At 40.9% G+C, this 26,074-nt stretch overlaps 1 protein-coding gene across 21 annotated transcripts in view; it reads right to left on the minus strand.

Moving 5' to 3' along the window:
* Positions 1-26,074, minus strand: part of ARPP21 (cAMP regulated phosphoprotein 21) — a 206,354-nt gene that overhangs the window by 14,744 nt on the left and 165,536 nt on the right. For 15 of the 21 annotated variants that reach the window (XM_080387134.1, XM_080387142.1, XM_080387136.1 and 12 more), the window contains 2 exons: positions 24,708-24,834; positions 10,697-10,744 (listed from right to left, as the gene is read on the minus strand). In XM_080387134.1, coding sequence (XP_080243260.1) covers positions 10,697-10,744; positions 24,708-24,834 — 175 coding nt within the window. The remainder of the gene's footprint in view (positions 1-10,696; positions 10,745-24,707; positions 24,835-26,074) is intronic. The other 6 variants (XM_080387133.1, XM_080387132.1, XM_080387128.1 and 3 more) reach the window with 1 other exon arrangement.

Raw genomic sequence — 26,074 nt, forward strand, 5'->3', positions numbered from 1 at the left:
CTGAGCAGGGAGCGCTCAGGCAGGCTGCTGCTCACTAGCACAGTCATGGAGGGACGGTCCATGTGCTTTCACTGCTTCTACCGTGCTGTTTGCTTCCACACAGCTTCAGGTACAGGCCCCTGCCAACCTCCTGTGCACTGGAGGAAGGCTGCAGTGTGCTGGTCGTGCACAGGTCACAATACTGTGCAGCATTTTACTGAGGGCAGAATGGGGTAAATAACTGCCAGCACCATAAATTCTCACTAACAGTCTCCACTTCTCACTCTCCTAAGCTGGGCTTTGTTTGTGGCTCAGCCTCAAGAAGAGTTTTAACAAACAGAACACCAGCTGTAAATACCACCTACAACAAAGGCACGGCCGCTACCCGATGGCACACTGCTTATGCACACATCTATAGCTTAATGTATCAAATCACTGAGCAAAAGGATTTTTGTTTATTTACCTATAACACACGGGCACAGCAAGTTATAGGCTACATCCCCCAGCTAGATACAAACAGATGTAAGGATGATACTGAAGCCAACAGAACTTTGATGGAACATATGTCTGCCCATATGGGTCCAAGTGCAAAAATCTCATCTTTTCCAAGGGCACCCATGCAGAACATAATCCAAAGACTGTTGGGGTAAGCAATCAACTTTAACCAGCTCTGCAGCATATTAGGAGCACTCGCCTGCAACATAGTCATTACTCTGGCCACTATGCAGCACAGCCTTTAAGCATTTGCTTACCTTTTAAGCATATGAGACTACTTCGTGATTTCAGAGCACTGATTTACAAGCTTGGATACACTTCTGGACTGAGGCCAGGGAACTCAGCCCCTTGAAGGAAGGGCTGGGGAGTCCTGTAAGGAGCAGGGAGTTGGACATGGTGATCCTTACGGGTCCCTTCCAACCCAAGATCTATGATTCTATGATCTCCAACAGGGGAGATACTGGCACATTTATTCACAGTGTATTCTTACTATTCTTTAAAAGGCTCCTGCGAAACTTGACCAGGCAGGTGGTAATCAACCTATGAAAAAGAGGTCCCATTCCAATAAAATTCCGTTCTGCAATACACAAAACCAAATAATTTCTCAACTCTCCTTTTGCACAGTCATTGCTTAATCTAAAAAACCTAGAAGGTAGGGCAAGATGGGACTGTGTCTGTATTCACATATGGTCAATGCACATATCTGTACATATATGAAAGCATCATTAGACTAAGCACTGGCTATGTACCAGGAGATGCCAGCAAAGAATAAACCAATGGCACCAGGGATGAGTCTAACCTACTTCACTTCTATGGCACAGGAACAGAACACTCCCAGCCATGTTTACCTTGCAATTAACCCCCCTTCCCGTTTACTAGCAGACCCTAGTTTACTTCTCTTGCCTTTCTTAATTAAAAAGAGCTGTTAAAGAAATTGGGTCAGACCTTTTCTGCTACTAAAGCAATCATTATCATTAAGACCCTCCATTCCCATCACTCCCTGAAGCAGAAGACAAAAGACATGTAAAGTACCTGCACGTACTTTGCATCAGTCTCTGCTCTAGGCACCCCCTCCACTCTGTATCACTGCAGAAATGTAAACAGCAATAGCAATTCTGCCACGCTTACAAAAGCAATACATCAGATTACTGCACTAAAAGTGGGCTGTATTATTTAGCTAGAGCTTTTTCTTGGAAGGAAGTGAACAGCAAAATCTACAGATGTAGTCATCCCAGTACCTGGTTAGCTTCACCTGTGGCCAAATTACTTATCTTACAAAGGAGGGAATAAGTGAGTAAAAGTCAAACATGTCTGAAAAAGTAAAAATATTCCTTTCCGACATTCCAGATAGAACAGTATCAATTTCTAAAACGTCAAAAATTTTGTTTGATTTACATTTAACAAAATATTTTAAATTAGATGCAACAGTTTAATTGTCCATAGGCAATTCAGAGCTTTGCTTCATCATTTGGTTTGCCTTGGGGAGGGGGAAGAGGCAAGTCTCATTTCAGAGGAATTTGAGGGTTTATTTGTTTTGGTTGGCCAAAGAATCTGCAAAATAATTTGTTCATACAGTTTTATAAACTCTTGATAAATCAGACGGCCACATCTGCAAAGCATGCCTATCTCCACATCACAGGCAAACACATTTTCAGCTCTTCCCTTTGGTGGGCAGAATAATGTGAACATTAAAAAAATAATTGGAAAAAAAGAATTAAAAGAAAAAAAGGAAATTAACTGTGGATGGAAACCTTCACCTTTACCTTTTCTAGAAAGGGTTTAGTGGCACTTTTGAAAATGTGAGGATTAACAATTGGAGCCACAAACTCCTTGTGTATTCACAAAATAAATGAATAGATATGATACCATCAGCAGCAAGCTTTCCTGAACAGCTGTGCCAAGAAATCTTGGCCTAAAGAGATCGAGAGAAAGAGGAAAGGGACAGGACGGAGGTGGCTCCAGAAAAGACTGCATCATTTCTACATTGATCCCCAAGTCTCTGCCAAGTTGGCCAACAGGTTGACAGTGGTGCTTGGGACAAGGGCAGATGTCACTCCGCCAGCCCCTGCCTCACTCGCATTAGCAGCAGTTTGCAGCTCGAGCAAGCCTGGAATCAGGCCTGTGGTCAACAGATGTCACAATGTTCAGCCAGAGCAAGGTTTAATTCAGCTACAGTGAAAAAAACAGCCAGACCTCTTTTTGTCCTCACTTATCCCTGGCTTTCACTGTAGGGCACATTAGTTGGAAAACTCCTGCTATAGCTGGTCCAGTGTACTGCTGCAAAAGGGTATTTTGGTTAACCCAACCAGTGCAATAGCCTGAGAAGGCTGATCTGCCAAGCAAAAGCTTTTCATGCAGACTTGTTCTGCGAAACTCATAGGATCAGTCCTGATGTCCTTATCTCCCCTCAAAGTATCTGCAACTGTGCAACTGTACATGATGCAAAATTTACTTTCATTAGCAAAAAAAATTAAGTATAGCACAAATTTAACTGTAGGAAAGTTTCCTGAATATTCATGCTTTGTCTGCTGTAGGTCTCTCCAGGGTGATATCTGCTCTCAGCAATCGCTAGAGCAGAGCTGCCACAGAGCATTTGCTGTCACACAGCACACTTTTAATGGTTTGCAACCCCAGCAAAGCTGTGTTTACAATTTTCATGGCCAAAAGTATTTGCAAAGTCTGATCTCATAATCAATGTCAGCTAAGCGTTCAGAGCTATGGAAAATGCACAATAAAGACCACAAACATAGGAAGTCTTCAACTCAGTGTAAATACTGAAGATCAGCCTGGATGTGTGGTCAAGGTAGATTTGAAAGCCAGCTGCAGAACTTCTTCCTTACATACTTCATAAATTCTGATAGCTCTTATTTGCTTGTCTGGGACATAGTACACCCTGAGTGCATTACTTCTCCTTTCTGTGTATTAGTTTTCTCAACTGTAAAGTCAGGTTTTGTGGGGTGACTTCACGAGACATTTTGAAATCCAGCAGCGCTGAGAAGTGTTGTATACTCAACTGATAAAGTCAATGGAGAAACAACTATCTCCAATATAACATATCATGTGAAGAGACTTTTGAGTGCTGAAGTCACTAAGAGTTACATATGGAGTTTTGCAAAATTCTCAGCTGCATGAAGAACACTACTTTGATGCAAAAAAGGCATGTTTTTTTTCTGTCAGCACCTGCAAGGGTAGGGCCAAAGTCCCAGAGCCTGAAGTCTGCCAATAGTGGCAGGAAGGTGAGGAAGAGAGCATAGTGAGAGTCATTTGTCAGAGCACAAGTCTTAACTACAGGTCTCTGCAAATCAGAGATTTGCCAGCAAACCAGTAGAAACGGGTATTTTAAAATCAACCCTGAAGGGTTTGCAAAGGCTTTGTAATGCTTGCTAAAAGGCAACCACGAGCTCCCCAGGCTCAGCTCAGACAGGAGAGACATCTTCTGTGGGAAAAGCAGGTTTTACACAGAATCACAAGTATCCTCCATCCTTAGCTCCTCTGATCCTCTGAAATGAGCTATGCATGCAGGCAGAAGTATATATGCATTCCTATACATGCAATCATTGAATTTAATGCAGCACCATCTTCCAATTCGACCTTAGGCTAAAATACTTATTTCTTGCTTATGCTGTCTGGGTGGGGTAACTGAATTTCACATACTTCTTCTGGGGCTCCTCAAAGTCAAACTGCAAAGCAGCTGCCAGAAATTTCTCTCCATGTAAAATTTACAATGTGCATTTCTGAAGTGGTGGCTGATGTGCCTAGCCAATCAGCTGAAAATGTCTGTGTAGCTAAAATTTTTGAAAAGGAAAATCACAGGATCTGCAAACACATCTGCAAAATGTTCTTTAGCAACAACTGCTCATTCTGAGTGCAAACCTTGAGAATAAACACTAACTTCTGTAATGGCAAAAGGACAAATGTAAGTCATACCTTCAGACTGCTCCTCATGACAAAGAACTCAATCTACACCTATAAATATTCCTTACAGTAGAGCCATTGTTCAGTTTTAAAAAATCAGCATAACTTCTTCAAACTAAACCCCAGATGAATACAATCTTCACATTTTAGCAAATATATCTGTTGCAAATAAATAAATCCCTAATTATAAAAACTGACTAGTTTATAGTCCTTGTTCTCATATTCTGGAATGAGCTATTGCATCAATTAAAAGAAAAGCACTTTTTTCCCCATCATAGGAGAAGCCACGGATAATTGGTTCATAAATATTCACTGGTATTTTAGGCATGGCCATAAAAAGGAGCCATTTTACTGGCTGTCCTGGAAACAGCACATTTAATGTCAAAGCACCCCTGAGAAAGGAAAGCTGAGGAGAGGCTCTCATTGCAAGGAGTTAACAGCGAGATCCTGAAGGAGCCACAGGTCACACTCACAAACAGATCTACCACTGTGGCATGAGAATAAAAATATAATGGATGAGCTTGTGTCGGTCTAGAGCTTGCAGTGATGTCAGCAGGAACCTGCCTGGCCGGGAGGCTGAGCTGGTGGGTGGTAGCAGTCCCACGCAGCACACCTGGGACAGGGACACGGCAGGCAGTGGGAGCACGGTTGGTCCTTGCCCAGGAGAGTGGATCTGGCTGCTGAGACACAACTTTCCCCCTCACCAGCCCATGCCTGAGCCAGGGCACCACATCACAGCTCTGAGTCCTTGCGCCGCTCACACTCCCAGCTGTTTTCTATGATTCCGGGGAAGGACCGGCAGAAGAAGGAACTACGCCTTAGGCCCAGTTAACGACTCATAACTTCCCTGTCATGACACCCTGCAGGTCTCAGGTATGAGGGCTCGTCTGCAGCTGCTTTCCAGATTTAAGGAAGTTTTTTATTTTAAATCCACACAATTGATTAGCTTGGTGGATATTCTGCACAGACAGCAAACAAACTCTTTGAGGCTGGGAGGCTCCTGCACCTCCCCACCGTCCTGCCTGCTGCAGAGACTCCCCGGCCATGGATCCCTGTGTAGCTGCTCTTCCTGCTACACAGCAGAGTGGGCGACAAAACAAAGCTACCCCAGCTGCATGAACTGCGTAAAAGAATGAAAATGAACAAATTGAAAACAAACTGCAAGTGTTCTTAGAGCTAATTAATAATAAAAATAATAATTAGAACTATAAAACACATCCCATAAAAATGCTGTCTTCTTTACAGAGCAAGGGAAAGTTTCCATTTAAAAAATCATAAAACAAAAGAATGAGGGCTGCTCAATTTTTTTTTTGATAAAATAAGTTATGATGCATTACAATTTACACAAATAAAGGTCCAGAATAATATCAAGACTATAAAGCATGAAGATAACATATTGTTCTGGCAAGTGATAAAACTGCTCACAGTGACAGCTGTGATTTATTGAAGCAATTCAAATACACTTTGAAAGTATATTAGCTTCGCCTCTGCCCACAAAGGGCACATTTTAGCAGGGCAGGCCACGTCGGTGATAAATTACATACCAGCAAGAAGTGAAGGCAACTGGCAACATCAGATGCCCGAAGGCCCTGAACTACTGCGATAATGTGTTTTTCATGATAATACCGCACATGCAATGGCATCTGAGCACCTAAGGAAACACATCAAAGCTGTATTTTCATTGGCTTACAATGGTGAGAGTGGCTGGGACTTCCCAGCTAAAGCTGGCGTACAAAGCATTTACAAATTGGCTCTGGAACAAACTTTGGCAAAGAAGGTCACAGTTTAGATGCTACCTTTTAGGGGGAAGGTGGAAAATAGCTGCCTCTTGCTTCCAGGTTGTAGGCACTGAAGCAAACCACAGGCTGTGGACCTACAGGCTGCCAGCACACCACAGACCTTGCCTGCGCCTGCCTGCTGCATGACTGCGACAGGACTGGTAAAGTGACCCATGTGCTGCTGTGGTTTAGCTGTGCTAATACCCAGAATGGGATGGGGACTCGGCCATGTGGTCACCATGGCCATGCTGGCACCTGCACTGCCACTTCTGCGAAGGAAGCAAGTTACTGGGCACACTTGTTCACTGGTCACACCAGTTCAAACCCACAGTAAGAGCCAGGCTCTTCCGATGGCTCAGAACAGCACTGGGAAAGGAGCACAGAAAAAGCACCATGCCAGTCTCCTCCCACAGCAATGTTCTACTACTGTAAAAGCAGTGAAAAATTATTTTAGTTTAAGACACTTTGGGCTAAACTCTACCCTCTGACATTCTAGCGCAGACAGTCAACCTAGCCTTCAGAGGGTGGTTTGAAGAGGAATCTCCCTAGACAGAGCCAAGGCAGGCTCTTCTCACATTACCAGGGAAAGTTTTACAAATTGGGCCTGCCTTCAATTATTACAGTCCTCCCATTTTGACACACCAGGAAGCTCATCTTTGTGTCTTTACAGCTCCTAAATTAAGAGCAACAACAGAAATTAATGACTTGGCCAAAACAGTTACATCTTGCTGTGGATTAAAAAAAGTTTATCAGCAATAATACTGTAATTGGCTTATCTCCAAAAGATAAAACACATTTATCAAAGAGTTTGTTTCTGGTGTTTGAACTTCTATTTCATCCAAAACATTCCCTTGGGAAGTGATAATGAGTATCTATCTATTTCTATGGTACCCATTACTGTATAACCTGAGGACCTTGGACGTATCGCATACTTACAGAATGAGTTCATGTAACTTTTTAGAGGAAGTTGACCATTTCTTGAGTTTATGCCAGTAAATGCCTGACAGAATCATGTTTCTGTATTTAGTCTCTGTAAGAAAATCACCCCTGTGACACTGTAACTGAAGTAGTATAAAACAACTATATACAGATTGATACTTTAAAACTAGGCTAGCTAAACGCTTTACAGATCGAGACCCGGAGAAGATGCAAACCTGGCAAAACTTAGTAGTTATTTCCCTGATTTCCCTAAAGCATATGGGAAGGAAGAGCTCAGCACCATTTTGAACCTGCCCCTTTATCTATTTTTTGTAGCTCTAATCTAATGATTATAAGAAATAACTTTTTTTCCCTTGAATTGAAATTCTGGGTAGTACAGATATTACAGCACAGTGCAGGCTATCACTTCATTTATTTATGGCTCTGCAGCACCATTCTTCTTTAGAAACACTTGCAGGAATTGAATTGATTGTATGTTAAGTGTTATTCTTAATAGTTTTTTCATTGCTAGCTAATGGAAATATGGATTCAACATTATTTTAAGCTTAATGCAGTGTAAAAGAATTAGTTTAGTACACTGTAATTATGATTTTTTTTTACAGCACTTAATAGAAATACAAGGAAGAAATAGATTTCTTCAAGCAAGAGAGAAGAACAGCAGCATTTTGCTTTTTCAGCAACAGCTTGAATATCAAAGCTGTAATGTGGAAGTCACTCCTTTCTCTTTCTTGTCTACAACCTTCAGATTTACATTTGTCACTTAAATAAAGGAACGTGTTTGTAGCATGCCTCAAATTCTACCTTACCAAAAGACCAGAAACATTCTGCTAAACTTTACCTCCGAGCAGAAGAGGGATTCCCTCCTCTCTTCTGCAAATTGGGTAGGAGGTAGTAATCACCACAGCCCCTGACTTGATTTCAATGACAGAAGACATGAGAGTACCCTTCCCTGCCCCACCACATGCCTGCACTTGCCATTCTAAAGCAATGAAATAACCCTCACAGCATGCCAGTAATCAGGGCAGTAAAAGTGACCAGAAAATTCTTATTTCTATTCCTCCCACAAGTTCTAATCCAGAAAACATTTATTTTATCCACTGTCCCCTGGAAAATTTCATTCTTAAATAGGTTCCAAATCTCCCACCTTCCCAAACACCCATATCTATGTTGGTATCTTCAGAATGTCTTTTGGGACATTTTAACTGGAAGGCTAACTTCCACATGTGGGCAGAAATGTTACTTTGTCTGAAGAGCCCAACTTACTGGAAAACTGTTGCTCCACCTCCTCGGTCGGCTTCCCAGGTTCTCCGTGCTGCACAGCCTCTCCGGCCACAGCAGCCAGCCTAGCTGCTGCAGCAGCAGTTCATTTTTCTCCCATAGGGAGAAGGATGGTCTCCTGGGCCTTTGAGCTCTCATTACAGAACCCAGCATCTTGTAACACAGCGAGTGTGACAGACTTACAATTTCATGCCTCTCTTTGAAAGAAAATGACTAAACAGAGAGCACCATCGAAAGGAGAGAAGGCGGTTTCTGATCTTGCCATCTGCTCCTTGCTGTCCCCTTCTCCCCATTTCTCTAAGCTGCTGAGAAACTTGCTGAGGCACACAGTCCCCCCCATCCCCCTCTCCTTTTACTAGGTGTTCAATAATAACCAGGCATGGCTCTACTTGAGGGCTCTAGCAACTATGGCAACACAAACAACAAGTTTACATGAAAACTGGAAATGCTCCATACATGTCAGGTTCCTAGGTCTCCAAGGAAAATAGTAACGGGGTTCCCAGGCCTAAGACAGTGGTTCTGGAAAGCTGCCATAAAAAGCCAATACTGTGTAAAAGCTGAGAGTATTTTACTATCTGCTTTTACAGCCTAGTAACCGTAAAGCATCCTTTTGCAGTATTGCCCTTCAAATGAAAGGAAAAATCCCCCCTATATTACATTCAATTTTTCAGTTTCTGTTATGTCAATATAACAATCTTTTGTAACAAGGAGACAAAAGCTTCTCCATCTTCTTGGGATCAATATTATTGCTAAAGCAAGGACAAATGGTATCTCTTTGTTAAGGTTCTATTTTAATGTAGTGCCAAAATACAAATACAGTTCTAACTCAGTAGATAATAATCTGCTTTTCAGATCAAAGGCTGAAGTACCCAGGATGGAAAAACCTACATACCCTTTAATCATGCAGCACCATTCTCTCCCAAGCTCTGCACACAAATAAGTAATCTGATGATGCAGGATGATCTGTGCAGATGCACCTGTCCCAAATGTCACTTCATGCCAGCAGAAGGTTAAGGTCTGAAGTAAAGAGTAGTCCCATACTCCCCACAGCTCCCTTCATGCTAGCCCCGCTTTTCCACAGGGTGATCACAGCAGCTTCACTACTGAAGGACCCTTCAGCAGGGAGCTGCAGTTATTCCTAAAGCTATGGATGCATGAACTGTAAGAAAAAGCTTGAGAAATAAATCTGGAGCAAACCACACAAAGACATCTGTACAGAGACAAGCAGGTCCCTGAAATAAAAATCAAGCACTGAAGACAGAAACTGGGCATTGCTTGGCTACAGCCACATTGCCTTAAAGGGTCACACTTCCAGCCTTTTAAAACAGGAACCCAGGTCGATGCATTTGTGTCCATATGGTCTTAGAGAGCACCGGAGTGGCATGGTTAAATATTCAGAAATCAGAAAAAGCTAACACAAAAGTAGCCCCTACAATGTTGATTCCAGCAACTTAGGCATATATGAATGAGATGCAGTATTTAATTATTACCAATTATATATATTGCAACAGGATTTGCCCTACAAATTGCCGAAGTGCCCCTCAGCAGTATTTCTGATCTTCCTATTTCCTAAGCTGCAAACCATGGGAGGCCTTCAAAATGGTTTTGAGCATGACAGCTTTTAAAGACTACCTCATCCCTCACACAGGTCCAGACATGGAAGTGCACAGACAAATTGGTATACAACGTTAGCAGTTTTGCCCAGGTGGATCATTTGTGACCTGTGAGAAAAACCCTGTGAGAAGTATGCTGAGTAGGCAAAGTGAATTTCGGAAGATCAAGCCTCGATGAAATCTGCATTTGATTTTGCTGGGATACCTCAAAAGGGCAGATGTCTTGTCAAACGTTAACCTCCTGCCCTGGGGAGAGTTGGCACTTGAAGCCACAAGTTTCCTTTCCTCTTTGTTTGATCATATGAAGAACAACTTACCTGCCTACACACGTTCTCCTCATACTCTGAAGTCACACACACAGGGCTTTGGTTAATTAGATAAAGGATGTTCGTCTTTGGAAAGAAACAGACTAACACAAAACATATTGAAAAATAAATGGGCAAAAAAGCTCCACACAAACTCATCTGGTCCTGGGGTCAGCTCAAAGCATGGGTGTTGAAGATGTGAAGAAACCACAACTGCTTGCTGGTTAACTGAGATCAGAACAGAATTTGCTGTCCCTTAGGAAGCAGCATTGCTCAGTTTTGCTCATGCTCTTGCCTCGGACACAGGAAAGCAAATCCTTATACAGGAAAGCATTCTAAACATGTAAGCAAGTCTTATGGAGCAAGATGGGGTTCGTATCTGTGAAATGATTACCTGAACAGGAATTGATGTAAGTATGTGCTTCAGTGCCCCACAGCTCCACTGCAGGGAAAAAAAGAAAGGACAAGTCAAAGGAGGCAGATGGTTTTCACATGAAAGCAGCCGAATTGGGGGAACTATTTCAATAAGCCTTGCCTGTTTCATCTTTCCTTCTATCATATAGTGACTGCTCTTAACCTCACGATTTTATTTTTTTTTTTAAATAATCTTAAGCATTTTTTAAACAAGATTTGGCTGCTGGTACTAGGAAGTCCCTCGTACATTCATGCAACAGAGGGCAACTCTTGAGGCCAACACAATTCTTCCCAAGGACACCAGCAGCCCACGGGCTGTGTTTCTAGTATGATAGACACAGTGAGTTGTAGAAATTGCAGGTGTTTAGAGAAACAAGGTTTTAAAAAGGATAGATTCAGTATCTTCTTCTTAGTTCTGTCCTTCTTCAGACACTAGAAAGCAATAGAAAATGCTTGGATAGCCACTTTTTGAGTGGTAAAGGTAAAAATTCAGCTGATAAACTGAATACTGAAAGAGTGCTTTTGGTACCTTCACTGTGCAGCAAGACTAAGGCAGTTTCTTAAGTGACTCATGGGGATTCTTGGAAAACAAATGTAAAACTATCCCTAGTTTCAAAACCACTGGAAATACATGACACATGACCTTGACCTAAGAAATTGAACAACCTGGAACATTACAGCTTTTGCTCATTTACAGCACAACCCAACTATGAAATTATACACATGACCCCATCTAACTGTTGGACTTCTGGGTTCCACTCCACTAATATAGTTTTTAAGATTTTTGAAGAGAAGCCAACTCTTGCAAATTAAGCAGATGGTATTCTGAGGGCTGATTCCTGGAATGGACGCCCAGACATTCCCTGCTTTTCCATATCCAGGAAGCCCTGCCTTCCCTGCAAATATTCTCTAACCAGCAAGCTCCATGGTCCTTGCACTAAACAATGGAGAGCTGGGAGTCCTTTGACTTTCAGGTATTAAAAAATAAATCTCATTTCCAAATTGCTGAACAAGAAGATAACGAGATATTCTTGAATCTGCTAAAGCAGAGTCTGAAATCAACCACCTGCACAGCAGATCCACCAACATCCAACCCTGTTCCATCACCAGCAGAGAGTATATGGTGAAGTCATACCTCTCACCATGACAGGTGTATTGCCAACGCAACACATACAAAAATTAAGCTAGATCACATTTCTGATGATCAAAATTTATTGAGATTTTTCACTTTACTACAATATATTATAAGAACTGGGTTATCACTTCTTTCATCTCCAAATTAAATATCTCCAGACCTAAAGATTTTGAAAACACTTGTAACAATGCTGCTGTAAAATGCATATTCAACACAAGTTCTTGTCATTCACTTTTGTGCTTAGCAAGTGCAGCCTCATTTGAGCTATTACAGTAACTACTGACGTACTTGCACACCAAAATGTAATGAAATGAGGTAAAATGTGGTAAATGTGTAAATAAAATGAGGTAAAATGTGAGACCCCTTAAGGGGGTATCAGAGAAAGGTTTTGGTTTACTGGCCCCCTTTTTCGTGCCATCATTCTTCTTGACCTAGTTTAGCCACATTCTTGGCATACAGTAGCTACCACAAGTGTACTAAAACTTTAACAAACCTATGAAAAATGAGAAATTCAGTGTTTCTTTCCATCGCCAATGTTGCGATGACCCAGTGAAGTGCTCTGCTGTGATTGCTTCACAGAAATACAACCACTTTGCTCACTGGAGAGTCAGGCTTTTTCCCTCTCTCATTTTCTCAGTTTCTACTTGACAGATGTCCTGAATCTGTTCATTTACAGAAGGAAATTCAGGAAAGGAGTTCTTGCTGATTAATTATGACCTACTTGGAAACAGCATTTTACTAGTCAATTAGAAACAACTCTCTAAGGCAAATTGTATTTCCACATGTCCACACCTGTTTCTTCAATAAATCATATTCCTTATTTACACAACGGGCCATATTATAGCAAAAATGAGCTGCATAACGCATTTCCAACACCACTGTAAACTCATGTAACATATTAATGAGGACCAAGCAGAAAAAAAAGAGGGAAGTTGAACTAACTTTTCCCTCCTCCACGCTTCAAAATGGTCAGAAAACTCATTTGTTTGAGGTCTAAAAAGACTCAGTCCTACCACACACTTCTCATCTGACTAACATTCTTAATAAAAATTAATAGCTCTGCACTTCCACTTTCTTCCTTATCATGTAACAAGTAAATACATCAAAGGGGGAAAAAAGGGAAAACAAGGTACAAACTAGCCTTCCTCAGCTTCTGTCCAATTGAAGCATACCATGTCAGCCTTTGTAGACTTTTGGTTAGTCTCAAGTTTGCATAGAAGAAATGAAGAGTGTTCGTGCAATTACACATTACACATTCACCTTTTACATTTTATAAAGCTAAGAAGTCTCTTCAGTTTAGTTTGTAAACACACCATAGCTCACTATGAACACAAGACAAATTGGATAGCAGATGAGTTTTTATCACTTGTGAAGTTTCCACCACAGTAGTATAAATATGGTTCTCCGCAGACTTATGGTGTCTCCATGAAATCAGCGGTACCAAAGTGCAGACCCAACATCGCCCTACAAACCCACTGCTGTTAGCTATGGTTCTTACTCCTTATATTGCAAGGTCCTGTTTCTCGAGGCAGATGAGCAATTCAAAGAAAAGCAGAATAATATTTGTTTTATTTTACTTAGGAATGTTTTCTTCCTTTAACATGACCCTGAAATAGCAAACTCATGGCTTCCCATCTTTGAGGAGCTAGGCGGGGGCTTGAACAGCTCCTGCCTATTGCTCCAGTAGGCAAGCATGCTAGGGCAGAGGTCTGGAGTAGAAAAATACAGCTCTTTACATTCCTGCATTTATTTATTTTTCCACATCCTTTGCCTTTCCTTATCAGAGAAAGCATCCTGTACACTGCCCCATGATATGAACTGATGATCCATCCCATACATGCATCATTGATCCTTTCACTGACCAGCTTTCACTCAGTTGGCTGAAAAGCCCCAAGGTGAAGTGAGGTTAGCAATGCTGCTTTGGGATCTGCAAGGCATGCATGGGAGCTGCAAGGAACAGTAGTGTGGCACTGAGGGGAAAAGTGTCCCCTGAAGCTGCATGGGCAGGAGAGTGAGGGTCAGGGTAAAGCAGCTCTGACTTGTATCTTCAGCCCCCTTAGCAGCTCACAACAGAGCAGAAACTTTATACGATGCAGTATCACTGAAAAATTTGTGGAAGGCAGCACTGATGATATGGTGCCCTCACTGAAGAACAGGAAATTACTCAAAAGATGTTAATACACCCATGCACCTTGGACATCACCTTCTCCCTCCATAAAACAAGTCCTATCATCAGAAGCCTTATGTGAGTTATAGCTGAGAGAGTGCAAGAGCATTTGCCCACGCCAGAAGTGCAATACAAATCATCTGGTGATAGCTTGGGTATAAAAGATGCTTTGTAAAACCTGGCTCCACTCTTTTACACACAAATCACAGGCAAATTCATACTTTTCTGGAACAAAGAACACCATGAAACCTAATTCAGATTTCTAATTCATGCATTAGATGATAATTCTATTTCACCAAATTACTTTTGCCTTGCAATGTAGCTGCATTTATAATTATTTATTGCCCAGCTCAAGGTTAAGTGAAGGAACAGCCTCACTGAGATCCTGTTTAAGCCCTTATTTTTCACAATGTGCTACAAAGATTAATTGCTTTCTATTTCTTCAATAGAGACAGAATTAAAATTGCCATTTGATACAAACTTAACACAGCAATCATTTTGAATCAACACATTGCTTCTTATAATTTAAAACGTTTCTATAAGGTTGTACTTGGTACCCTTAAATTTTTTAATTTGTGGAGGTTCTTTTGTAAGACCTATAAAAATCCAGTCTTATGCACTCCTGCAGACTTGGTACCTGATGAAAGGTAGCTCTCAACAAAGAGCAAACTGGAAATGCAGCATTGTTGAGCAGATGCTATTGAAGATGTTCTGTTTTACCAGCATGCTACTTGGAAGCCCTGAGGAGAGTGCTGAAGCATATAATAAATTGTTTTGATGACACAGGTTGACAAAGAGCAAGGATACATATATATATATATATATACATATCTCCTAAATATTTGCTTGCTCAGAAATGGCTACCTTATTATTCTCTTTTTCTTAAGTAATGCCACAGGGGCTAAGGTCTTTCAGAAAGAAATGATTTGCAACATGCAAAAGACTGCTGTTGTTTACAAGCAAAGTCCACTACTCGCTTGTCATAATGGTTGTGGGTTTTCATTGCATAAGCAAACATAAGGAACACTTACACTAAAGATAAGGAGACGTACAAATACTTGCAAAAATATGAATTATTCCAAACAGTAATATTTAGGAAAGCACACTTAGGGATCCTACGCATATGATCTCAAAAGCTACTTACTGTTTTCAGCACTCAGCAGGAACTTGGGGTGCCCAAAGTTTTACAGGTAGCGAATGAATGAACAGCTGCCACAGTAAAAGCTTCTTTCTTTTTCTGATTTACCTAAGCTAAGGAACCTTCTAGAGATGGACAACAGTCCTGAATTGGATGGCCACCACAGTGTGTGCCTTAATACTCTTTTAGCCCTGGATGCAAGCTCTATGCTGGGCATCAAGAGCGAAAAAGAAAATCCCTTCACATTTATACATACAGTTCTAGCACAGAGGGCTCTCAATGCTAGCTGTAGCTCCTTGGTATGACTATGGTACAAAAATCATTATGGCACAGATTGGCTTCTTTTCCTTTCCTTGCTCTTAATGAGTTTATATGATGGTAGTCAAAGGACTGTATTCGTTACTAAGACATTAGGATACTGGGAACTGCATTGAAAATAAAAATTAGATTAAATATGTAAAAACAGAGAAGGAAAACCTGTGTTAAAGTACTTCTAATCTTAGCTCCTTTCAGATAAATTGGGGTAAAAGCTTATCTAAATTTACGTTTTTCAGGTATGGTTGCGTTAGGGATTCAGACTTCTTGGATAAAAAGGAATTTCCATTCAACATACTGAGCAGTGTGCTTATTTGTCTCTCTATCCTGAAAATAATATTTCTGATAAGAATATAGTCATATCTTGCCATCAGCACATAAACAGAAGCAGAAACAGAAGCTCTGAATATTATTAACCAATCTCTATTTGTCAGTTCTGGAGTGAATTACTGTAAATTGACTCGCATTTACAGCTAGGTCTTTAGACTGGCAGCAAAGGCTGAGTAAAGAATCACCTCTTCCCCTTCTCAATCTACATCCTGTTGGCCACAAAGGAACACTCGCCAGTCTGCAGCAAGAAATCCTGTGTTTATCTTTATCACTCATAATGATAAATGCCAGAGATAGCCATTGGAAGTGAAACCTCAGCAGGGACTATGTATCACAAGTAATAACAGAAATAATCAAGCTGTTGTTAGATCCAGACACTCAAACAGCAAATTCAAATTCTTTTATTTTTTGTCCAATACCAATGACAGCTACCAGCCATCATGCATTACAATTAGCTCACACAGCAAGAATGCTATCTGTTCTGGTGCATAACGAGCAAGCTGCAACAGACAGCAGGACCTGGGGAAGAGGTTAAGAACTGGTTGGAGAGGTATCGGGCATCCTTGCCTACTGTGGAGGAAACCAGCTCCTTTCTTTAGGAAGAATCAAAGGCTGCTTCCTTCACACACCCACACTATCAGCCTTAATTCACTTGCAAACAAACCAAAGAGAAATAAAATCAATTGCTCACTTGCTGTACAAATGCATAGATTCTATATATCTAGTGCTGGTGAGTCAAAATGACAATGTCCTTGCAATTGCAGAGGGATGATGTTCTTGCGGACGGTTTAGGCAAAACAATAACTGACTGTAACAAAGGTCGAACAAAACTCAGGTAAAAGCACCGGGATCATTTTACGGTTACTGCTGGTCAGCAGAACACCACTTCATTACTGGGACGTTCCTCTTGAGTTCCTCTGCCCTAGCGCTGAACACACACTGTGGCCCTTCTTCCAGGCAGCTCATGCTCATATACACATTCTTTCTGTCATGTCTAAATCTAAATAAGTGTCCTATTCTATTAAGTCTTACAACCACAAAGGGTGCTTCAATTCTTAACTTCAATTCTTAAATCCTCGGTCAATAGCAACTGTAAGGGAAAATTCTGTGCCGCCCCCCCCCCCCCCCCCCCCCACACACACACACAGTGCAGATCTCTGGTGTGCATTTTGGGTATTCAATTATTAGCTTAGACCCAAAAATCCTCCTGCACTTCTCCATCCTGGGGCATGCTTTCATCTGCAGGAAAGTTACAGAAAACTGAGCCCCCAAGCTTATAGATCTACTGTGAGTAGCATGCCTGAAGCAGAGCTGGCAATGGCCTCTGCCCCTCCAGGGAGGCCTTCTAGCATGTCTGTGGTAGGGCTCCACTAATTCTAGCAAAGGCAGGATGGTACCAGAAAAGACAAAATATAACAATTTAAAAAAAAGAAAAAAAAAAAGAAAAAAAGAAATCTGTCTTTGTTCTCAAGGACTACAATATAAACCTCCAAATTATTCAGTGCTGGAAAATTCCATCGGAAGAAGCGGAAACATTGTGCATTGATCCAACACCGAATTAGCAATAGAGATGATGTATAACTCTTTTTGGCAAAGCATAGACAGAAATACAAAGATTCTTTGTAGACATTGTTGAATACCTTAAAACATTCCCTACACCTTAGTGGTGTGGCCTCTGCAACTTTTACAGAGGTTATTTTGAAGTCCTAACCGCCACACAATGCTGTTAGAAATCTTTTCTCTCTCTGCTTGCTCCTGTACATTAACTGACATGAGATTAATACATGCTAATCCTCGGGGGGGGGGGGAGGGGGACGATGACGACGACTAATCTGTATATTAGTGCGAAACCCCAGGAACACTGTCAGAAATGGCTTAGAATTTAATTAGTGCTAGACAAGTTGAACAAAACTTGAGAAGCCTTGAAAGAAAACCACAAATAAATGCCTGTCTTTAAGACTCTTATGGTTGTTGAGCCTACCGGTATTCTCTTCCCTCAGTATTTGCTCTCTCTTGGTGTGAATGCTGAATAATTAAGCAAGTCATTTGAGGAAGAACAAAGCTTTTTTGACAAAAGTGATTTTGCCTTTTAATTTTCAGAATCAAGTGTGCTGCAGAGAGTGTGACCATATTAATTCTGCTATTAATTTAAATTACAGATGTTCTGTAAAGCTGAACACTGCTGGTTCAGTACTGGTGCAGCACTATTGCTTAATGTCAGAAGGACAACAGGATTTAGTCTTTCTAAGACTTGATATTTTAAAACTTTTAAGTCCCAGTTCTCAATTTCTCAGCAGGATTCTGAAAAGTCTTGAATGCAATACTCAGTCACACAATCCTCCTCTAGCAGTAGGGGAATGAAATCCAGGGTGCAAAACTCTAGGTAGGAAACTCCCTATGGGTAGTGCATAGGAAACACTGAGGAGGTGGATGGGTCTGGGAGCTAATCTTCCTCACACAACGTATAAAATAGCAAAATACCATAAAAGCAAGACCTCAAAATTGAAAAAAACAAAAACCCACATAAAAATATATGATCAGGACTAAGTGAGTTTCTTGCTTTACGTCCTTCTCTTTCATGCGCTTAATTCTCTGTTCCTTCACACCTTTAAAGAAAGCACTGTAAGAAAGAAGGAGAACATCCCTGAAGAGCAGAGATCTTGGTAAGCATTTCCCCTGCAATGCACAACATGGGTAAAAACCCTCTCAGGCCCAGGCACCTGGGTTTCTCATACCATGGGAACGTCTGAAGTTGTAACCAAATCATAAAATTAATTGAAAAAAGACAAGGGCTCCTTCTTCTCCAAATGTAATTTAGGGGGAAAAAACTCCAAACTGAACAAGCCTGAAGAGCAGTCTCCTAGGTTTGCTACAAGCGCTTCCATGGCACAGAATTCTCCACCACAGCCGGCAGGAGCACTGAGCTCTGCCTTGCAGACACTCTTGGTATGAGACACCCAGTACCATCCAAATGGAAGTGCTTGTAGGTAAAGCTTTACGTTTCCGGGCAACTTAAACATAAAATACTTGGACAGAAACTAACAGTGCGGATCACTTCAAGATCACAATTTTGAATTTAGCCTTCCTACTGCAATTGCTGCAAACTCCTTGATCTGCCCCTACTATTTCATAAAATGCTTTTAAATTTCAAAGCCTTACATCAACATTAATGAGCACAGTCCTACACTTAAGTATCTAAACCAGTAGGGCTCTTTCCCTCCCGTTCCTGCCAAGCCCCTGTAAAAACAAGACACACATGCCTTGCAATGCTTTTCAGGAGCAGCAGTATCCGCTGAAAAAAATACAGCGTTAAACACAGACGGACACCTTTAGTACAGATCTCTTTCAATAGCGCAGTAAGCAATTACTGTTGGAGAAATAGTTTCTTCAGATAATTAGATACTTAAAAATTGAAGTTGTTATGTTTATACAAGCACAGAAATTATAGACTGAATTATGCAAACAAATCTATCATGGACCATGAGCTCCTGTCAGGTTGCTAATGAAGGTAGAAAGCAGCAATCTTTCTTTATAAGGTTCTCTAATGACCATGATAACACACCATATTTTTTTTTAGTGCTGCACATTTCCCTTGCACATTTTTTTCCCTCTCAATATCAGTTTATAGTGACAAATGCTTTCAGAAGACAAAGGGGATGAAAAAGACTTGAAGATAACACTCTTCAATTATGCTGACACCTAAATGATTAAATTAAGCAAAAAATCAGTATTTCATTGTCAATTTGACTCTGATTTTTGCCTAAACAAATTTATGGACTCTGTTAAGGTACATTTTGTCTTCACTTAAAATTTGTTTCAGAGACACATTAAAGAGACAATTACCTCTTTTTCCTTACTGGAAGCTATAAAGGCTAATAATACAGTACTCCATCAGAAATATTACCTTTCCTTCAAGACAAACATTTGCTGTTTACAGAAGATCCATGTATACTTACATAAGAAAGGATCCTACATCCAGACAGCGTTCAGATATATACTTCCCTCACATAATGGCTTCCTTTGCCTACTGTACACAACCGACTAGACCATTTATAGGAAAAAGCAGACATTTGCTTTGTAATCTGAGCCTTCTCGTGTTATCTGGGCACTGGAACAGGTTATAATGGCAACATCAGTTGAGTCTCAAATTTATGAGAAATCCTAAAACATTACATTAATTCCAGGAATCACAGACCATCCAATTATGCCAAATACCATCTTATTTCTCTGGAAATATTATAGTGTAAACTTTTGGTTGGAAGATTTTTTTTTTACCAAATACTACAGGTCTTCACTTTAATCCCCTCAAAAGATGATCTTCATTACTGATGCAAAACACATGCCATAGATTTTTTTACCTTACAACTGTGTAATAAACCAAGCTAACTGACTATTGGAACTAGGCCCAAACACACACCTAAATATTATTTTATTCATAAAATTTCTGTTGCACTCTGAAATTATCTGGAACACATGAGGCAAACATACAGCAATGAATCAAAGCAGGAAAAAGTCATGTAATTTGTTGCAGCTTGTTCGTTTGTGAATGGCAGTTAGAACAGTTGCATATCCCAAAGTAATACTCATGTACTTATCTAGTTCATGTTTATGAAGCACTTTAAACATGAAAAATCCTCAAAGCGCACAGCACTTGCTATAATGAAAGAAAATACAGATGCAGATAACACATTGCTGATTTCTTCTGTCATGACAAAATAAAAATAATTCCTGATTTTTCATCCATATAACTCTATTTTATTCAAACACAACAACTAGGATTGAAAGCTTTCAAATCTATCAGTATAAAGATAATTACTGAAGAATGAAATACTGATGATGCTAGACGTGCAATTTATAGAGTACTCCTAGCTGAGAATACAGAAATAATATTTTCTTCTGTGTGGTTACAGAAATGGGCATTTCACAGTATCTTAAGTATCATCTGTTATAGAGCACAGAAATGAGTAATAGCAATATACCCAAACAGTCTGAAAAATGAGCATAGGATTTTTGAGAACAGCTGCCTAACACACACTAAAAATCCACCCAAGATGTCCTCCCCATGCCAAGGTGTGACAGACACCGGCTTCATCCTGGCCCCACTCAATGGCAACACTTTGAAAAACTTTGCATTGAGCAGGACTGGACACAAGAATGGTGCAGAAACAGCATAATGAAGAAAAGCAACAATGGTGTATCTGAATGAAAAAAAGAAGTATTTTTGTTTACAGACCATGCTACAGTGCTGTCAGATGCTACATTTTGGCTTGAACAGAAACAAGCGTAATTCAAATGGCAGAGGTTTTTAAAAAATCTTTTTGGACAAGTCTCTGTATCGTGCTTCTGCCAGAAATGGGTCACTTATGTTCTCACACAAGACAGCACTTAAAGGAAAAAAAAAAAAAGTAAATAAACACACACACAAATTCTCATCCTTCTCTCCAAATGATTTATTGCTGCCAGAGCTCTAATGTAATTTTAGGTGAGCTCATCTTTTTTTCTGCCCTGGAGCCATTTTAACTTAATATTGCTCTTCTTCCAGAGCCACGAGAGAGTACAGGCTCCCTTAGCCACCACAGATGCTGTGCTGACATTTTACTTAGCTGTTTGCTGTAAAAGTCATCAATATCACTCTGCTCCTGAAGAGACCTTTTCTAAGAAAAATGAAAACAAATTGCTGGCATTAGATCAGACTTTGACCTCTGCAGCCCAAAGTGGGGGAAGTAAGATCCGAACGCCTTCCTGCTGCTTTGAAAGCTTCCAAAAGCTCCTCCAAGCAAGCAAACTTTTTTATTTTAATAAAATATTTTCTGAGGTGCCAGGCTGATGCTGCTGCCATGTGAAGCAGCCGGCAGGTACAGGCAGCCAGCCTGGGCTCCCACGGGCTGCCTGCGCTGCAGCCATCCTCCCTCTGAAGCAGCACAAGTGTTGAGGGGTCTTTAGGGAAACCATTTCAGAAACCATTCTTTCATCTGCTTCCTTCCCATCTGTTCCCCCTTCCCATCCTCAGTATTCCTGACCTGCACTCTGTTTCGCCAGCACTATTCTCTTTCACGTGTTCGTTTTCCTGCCCTAGTCCCGCCTCATTCCTGGCTCTGGCACAACCTGCTCACGTGCTAATGCATGGGAAGGGAAACTGCAGTCTGAAACACTCGCTTGTTGATTACCATTTTCCAGTCATGTACAAGTCTCTAGGAAGATTTCAAAGCTTTTTTGGTGTTCCTGTGTTTCGGGTTTTTAAAACTGGTTTCTGAAGGGAAATGAGTGTGATTGCCAGTTTTCCTCAACCTCCAGAGTAACGTTCCGAGTTCATTGTCTAATTTCTGTCACATTTCACAGAGAGATGAAAGCTACAAAGATATGACATTTCTAAAGTTTCATAAAAATCAGTGGCTTAAAAGAGGAGAGGCATGCCCCAGCTCACTTGCCCTACAATCGAAAGACTGCACTATGAGCTAGCAGTTATTTGCTCTGGTTTTAGGTGCCAGTCAATCTGCTGCGATGGCAAAACACCATCTCCTGCCTAGCGAACAGATGTTGGGCATTGATGATGAGCCAAAAGAGATGAGGATTTTACAGGTGGTCTGAAGTCACAGGGCACACGAGTAGCAAAATGTATGTGTGTGGGGAGGCTGATGGTAAGAAAAGCAGATGCAGCAACACTGGGCATGAAACCACCTTAAACCATCATTGAATCATTTGGTTGTTTGGTATCTCAGTGCTTATACTGAGCTTCCTGCAATAAGTCTGTAACATAAATAATATGCTTTCCTATACTTAATTTCTTTTTTGTTTTAGTATAAATTAAGTGACAATCTTGAAAGCTATTTATTTTCCAAACACAAAGGGATGCAGTGGAACATCAATTTGAATGATTCTTACACAATCTCCAAGAAAAGACCTTGCAGTATGAAACTGCAAGCTGCTTCCTGGCATGCCTATCACACACTCGGACAGTGACTACAGGAAAGGATGCATCTGAGCCCAAAGGGATGAACCAGCTTGAGGAATCTGTTCTCAGCAAAGTCTCAAGATCTGAGAATAGCTAAACGCTTAAAATCATTGCCACAGCAGGGAGTCTAAACTGTAGTCACAATGTTTTCATTTTTAAACAAGAGATAAAAATAACGTTTCCAACTGAGCAGGCAGCTGAAAAAGTGAATTGCAGGAAAAGACTGACATGCTAGAGATTTTACACAAACTCCTTGACTCATGTTTTCCAAACATGTAAGGAAAACGATGCAGCAAACACAGAAACAAAATTAGCATTTGCATCTCTGCATTGTCTGTACTCAAACATAACAGCTCCCATGCTACAATACATCTTCAATGCTAGGTTTTCCTCAAGATCAAATAGCTGGATCTTATCCGGAACATCAGTCAAGTGCTTCAGACAATCTCTTGTGCACTTCATTTACCATAATCTCTGCTATGCTATGGATGTAGCATTAAACTGACAAATATGATTTTGTAACAACCCACTAGACCCAGATAATGTCATCTAAGTTGATTTGCACTTAGGTTCAAAGATCCAGTATATACGAATAATATGTATGGCACCAGACTGTCGGGCAGAAGAAGCCAGAAGAGACAGATGACCTTTGTGCAATACTTCACCTTCTTTCTCAGGAATGTATAAATACAAAGGTATGAAAGCAGACACAGTCAGCCACCGCTGACACTGACCAAAACACCACCAATTTTATCAGAACATAGAACAGATTAAAAAAAAAAACCAAAAAAGTAATCAATTGCCTATAGTTATAGCTGTGTTTGCTGTGTCTTTTGTTTCCCTGAGCACCTAAGAGAATGTAAACAAAATTTCCAGCAGTCACATTACAGAAACAGGTTGACAGGCTGGATGCCACCCTAAGTCTTGTTCACGTCTGATGTCTGGGGTCTTGACTTGCACCTTAAAAGACTTTCATATCAATGTCTTTGCAGGGAACCTGCTTTGCCATTCAGAAAGGTTTCTGCCAAACCCAGTCAGAACAATGAATGCTTTGCCCTACCTGGCACATCTGTAACTGCAAGCCCTATCTGGAAACAACACCCCCCCATACACCTTGGCGTTACTGTTTGAGATGCCCTACCAGGGGAAGTGTGAACTAAAGAAATGTACAATCAATAGCTTTATATATATATATATATATATATATATATATATATAAAATCTCCAGAACCAGAAGAACTGTTTATTCCCTTGAAAAGCAAGGATGACTTCACAAGCACAACCCCTGCCCTCCCCAGCACACACCAGTCCAACTCTGCCTTCGTCCCTCTTATTCTGGTGTCATCAGGAGTGGCATGACACAGCAGGAAAAGAGACCGGTTCACTGTGAGACCTGCTACTCACTCTCTTACAGTGTAACGGCCCCCCTTCCAGCCGCACATCGCTGTGGGGAGCTAGTCCTGCCGGGCACCCACCACATGGACCACCTTGCCACTCCTCGGGCTCATGAAGAGCAGAAGGTGGTGGAGCGCGACCAGCCCTTTCTGCATCACTGCAAACCTGTCCACCATGTAGAGTCTTACAAATGTTTGGAGAGTTTGCATGATGAAGGATAAACCACAACAGGTGGCTTGAACATGCAGTGTGACTGCTCACATCAGTTCTCTCCTAGCTCTCTCTGTGCCCTGTCATATGGAGCACAGACACTGAGGATGCAGCACTGTGTGCAGGACAGCAGTGGTGAAGAACACAGCCTCCACTCTTCCACTGCTTGGTATCTCCAAGCAAAGAGGTTTTCAATTTGTAAATTTCACTGTAGTTTCGAACAGAACAGTGACCAGCTTTCTCCTCTGCTGTTCAAATTCATAATTAAAACACAATCAATAGGTTTCATGAGCAAAGGCACTGTGAGCAGCTGAAAAAATGAGTAACAGATCATGTATAATGTAAATACCTGCTTGCTGTGCAGTCTGTGGGATCTGTTGACTCCGCTGTGCATTGTACTGAACTGAGGCAATGGGTCTGTACTGCTGAGTTGTTGAGGTAGGGTACTGACCAGATGGGTAATAATACACTGGCATCTGCAAAGAAAGAAAACAGCAGCTAACTATGGAGTCTACAGCTCAAAGATTCACAAAATAGAATAACACTGAAAGGGGAGCAAGAGTTCAAGTCAACCATATTCGTGGTAACAGTAATCAAGAGGATAGATGTGCATCGTGTCTCTTCAAAAATTGCTGCTTGCTTTCAGCTTTGCTAGGAAAAGGGCTATCAGTGCCCAAATTACTTCTCTGATACTTTAAGAAACAGAAGAAAAAGAATTTTAATTCCAAGAGACAAAGACGTACAGGATGCATAAAATACTACATGCATATAACCGAAGAAAACACAGTAAAATATAAATGCTGCAGAAAAATGGATGCAAATACCTTCAATATCAACGCGATACATATAGACAGCATATTGAACCATTAAATGAACTCTAGAGAAAACAGTCAATTTGAAGCAAAGAAGGTCCTGGAGTGAACATATATAGGAGTGAGAGAGAGGGAAAGATGGAACGCATGTACCCTTAACGCCTGTAAGAAACAATTATTAAATTCATGCTTTTGTTTAACAGCTACATCCTTCCTTACATGAACATTTCCCTGTAAAGCCTCTCTTGCACTTGGTGTGAATGCAATTACAATTCAAAAAACAATCAGTTGTTTTCTTGCAGGAGCTGAGGGTAGGCATTGAGTCAGCAAGTTCTGCTAGGCAGCCTTTTTTATTTTCTATTAATTGTATCATTACAGAGCAACGTGTACTATATCACCATATTACATAGGTGAACATGGAAGTTTGAGGGAGACTGGAGCTAAAGACTTTTCTTATACACACCATACCACCGTAACTGAGACATTTGAGCTAAACAGCTTTCAGCTGACCCTTGGCAAGTTCAAAGCACTCAAAATTTTTCGTTTTCAGCTGCAGCGGATGCTGTAGGTACCTAACACCGTTCAGCAGCCTATGGTATCAGCAAACTGCTGAGGGACACAGGCTTGGGAGAACATTGCTTCTCTTGTGACTGTTGCCACATCTGTCAGCATTTCTTTATTAACCATAAAAATATTTTTCTCCCTTTATGTGTAGCATTTATCCTACTCAGACACAGGAGAGAGTCATACTAAATGCTTTGGGTTTTTTTTCATACAAAACCAAGGACTATTTTTGCCACTTTTATTTGCATGGAGGAAATGTTCCTGGAACAGCTCATTCAACTTGATCACCCTTAAAGTATTAGCACAGTAAAGGTAACTGCATCATTTTGTAAACTGCTAG

This window comes from Falco punctatus, assembly GCF_963210335.1.
Source record: "Falco punctatus genome assembly, chromosome: 4".
Classification (NCBI taxonomy): Eukaryota; Metazoa; Chordata; class Aves; order Falconiformes; family Falconidae; genus Falco; species Falco punctatus.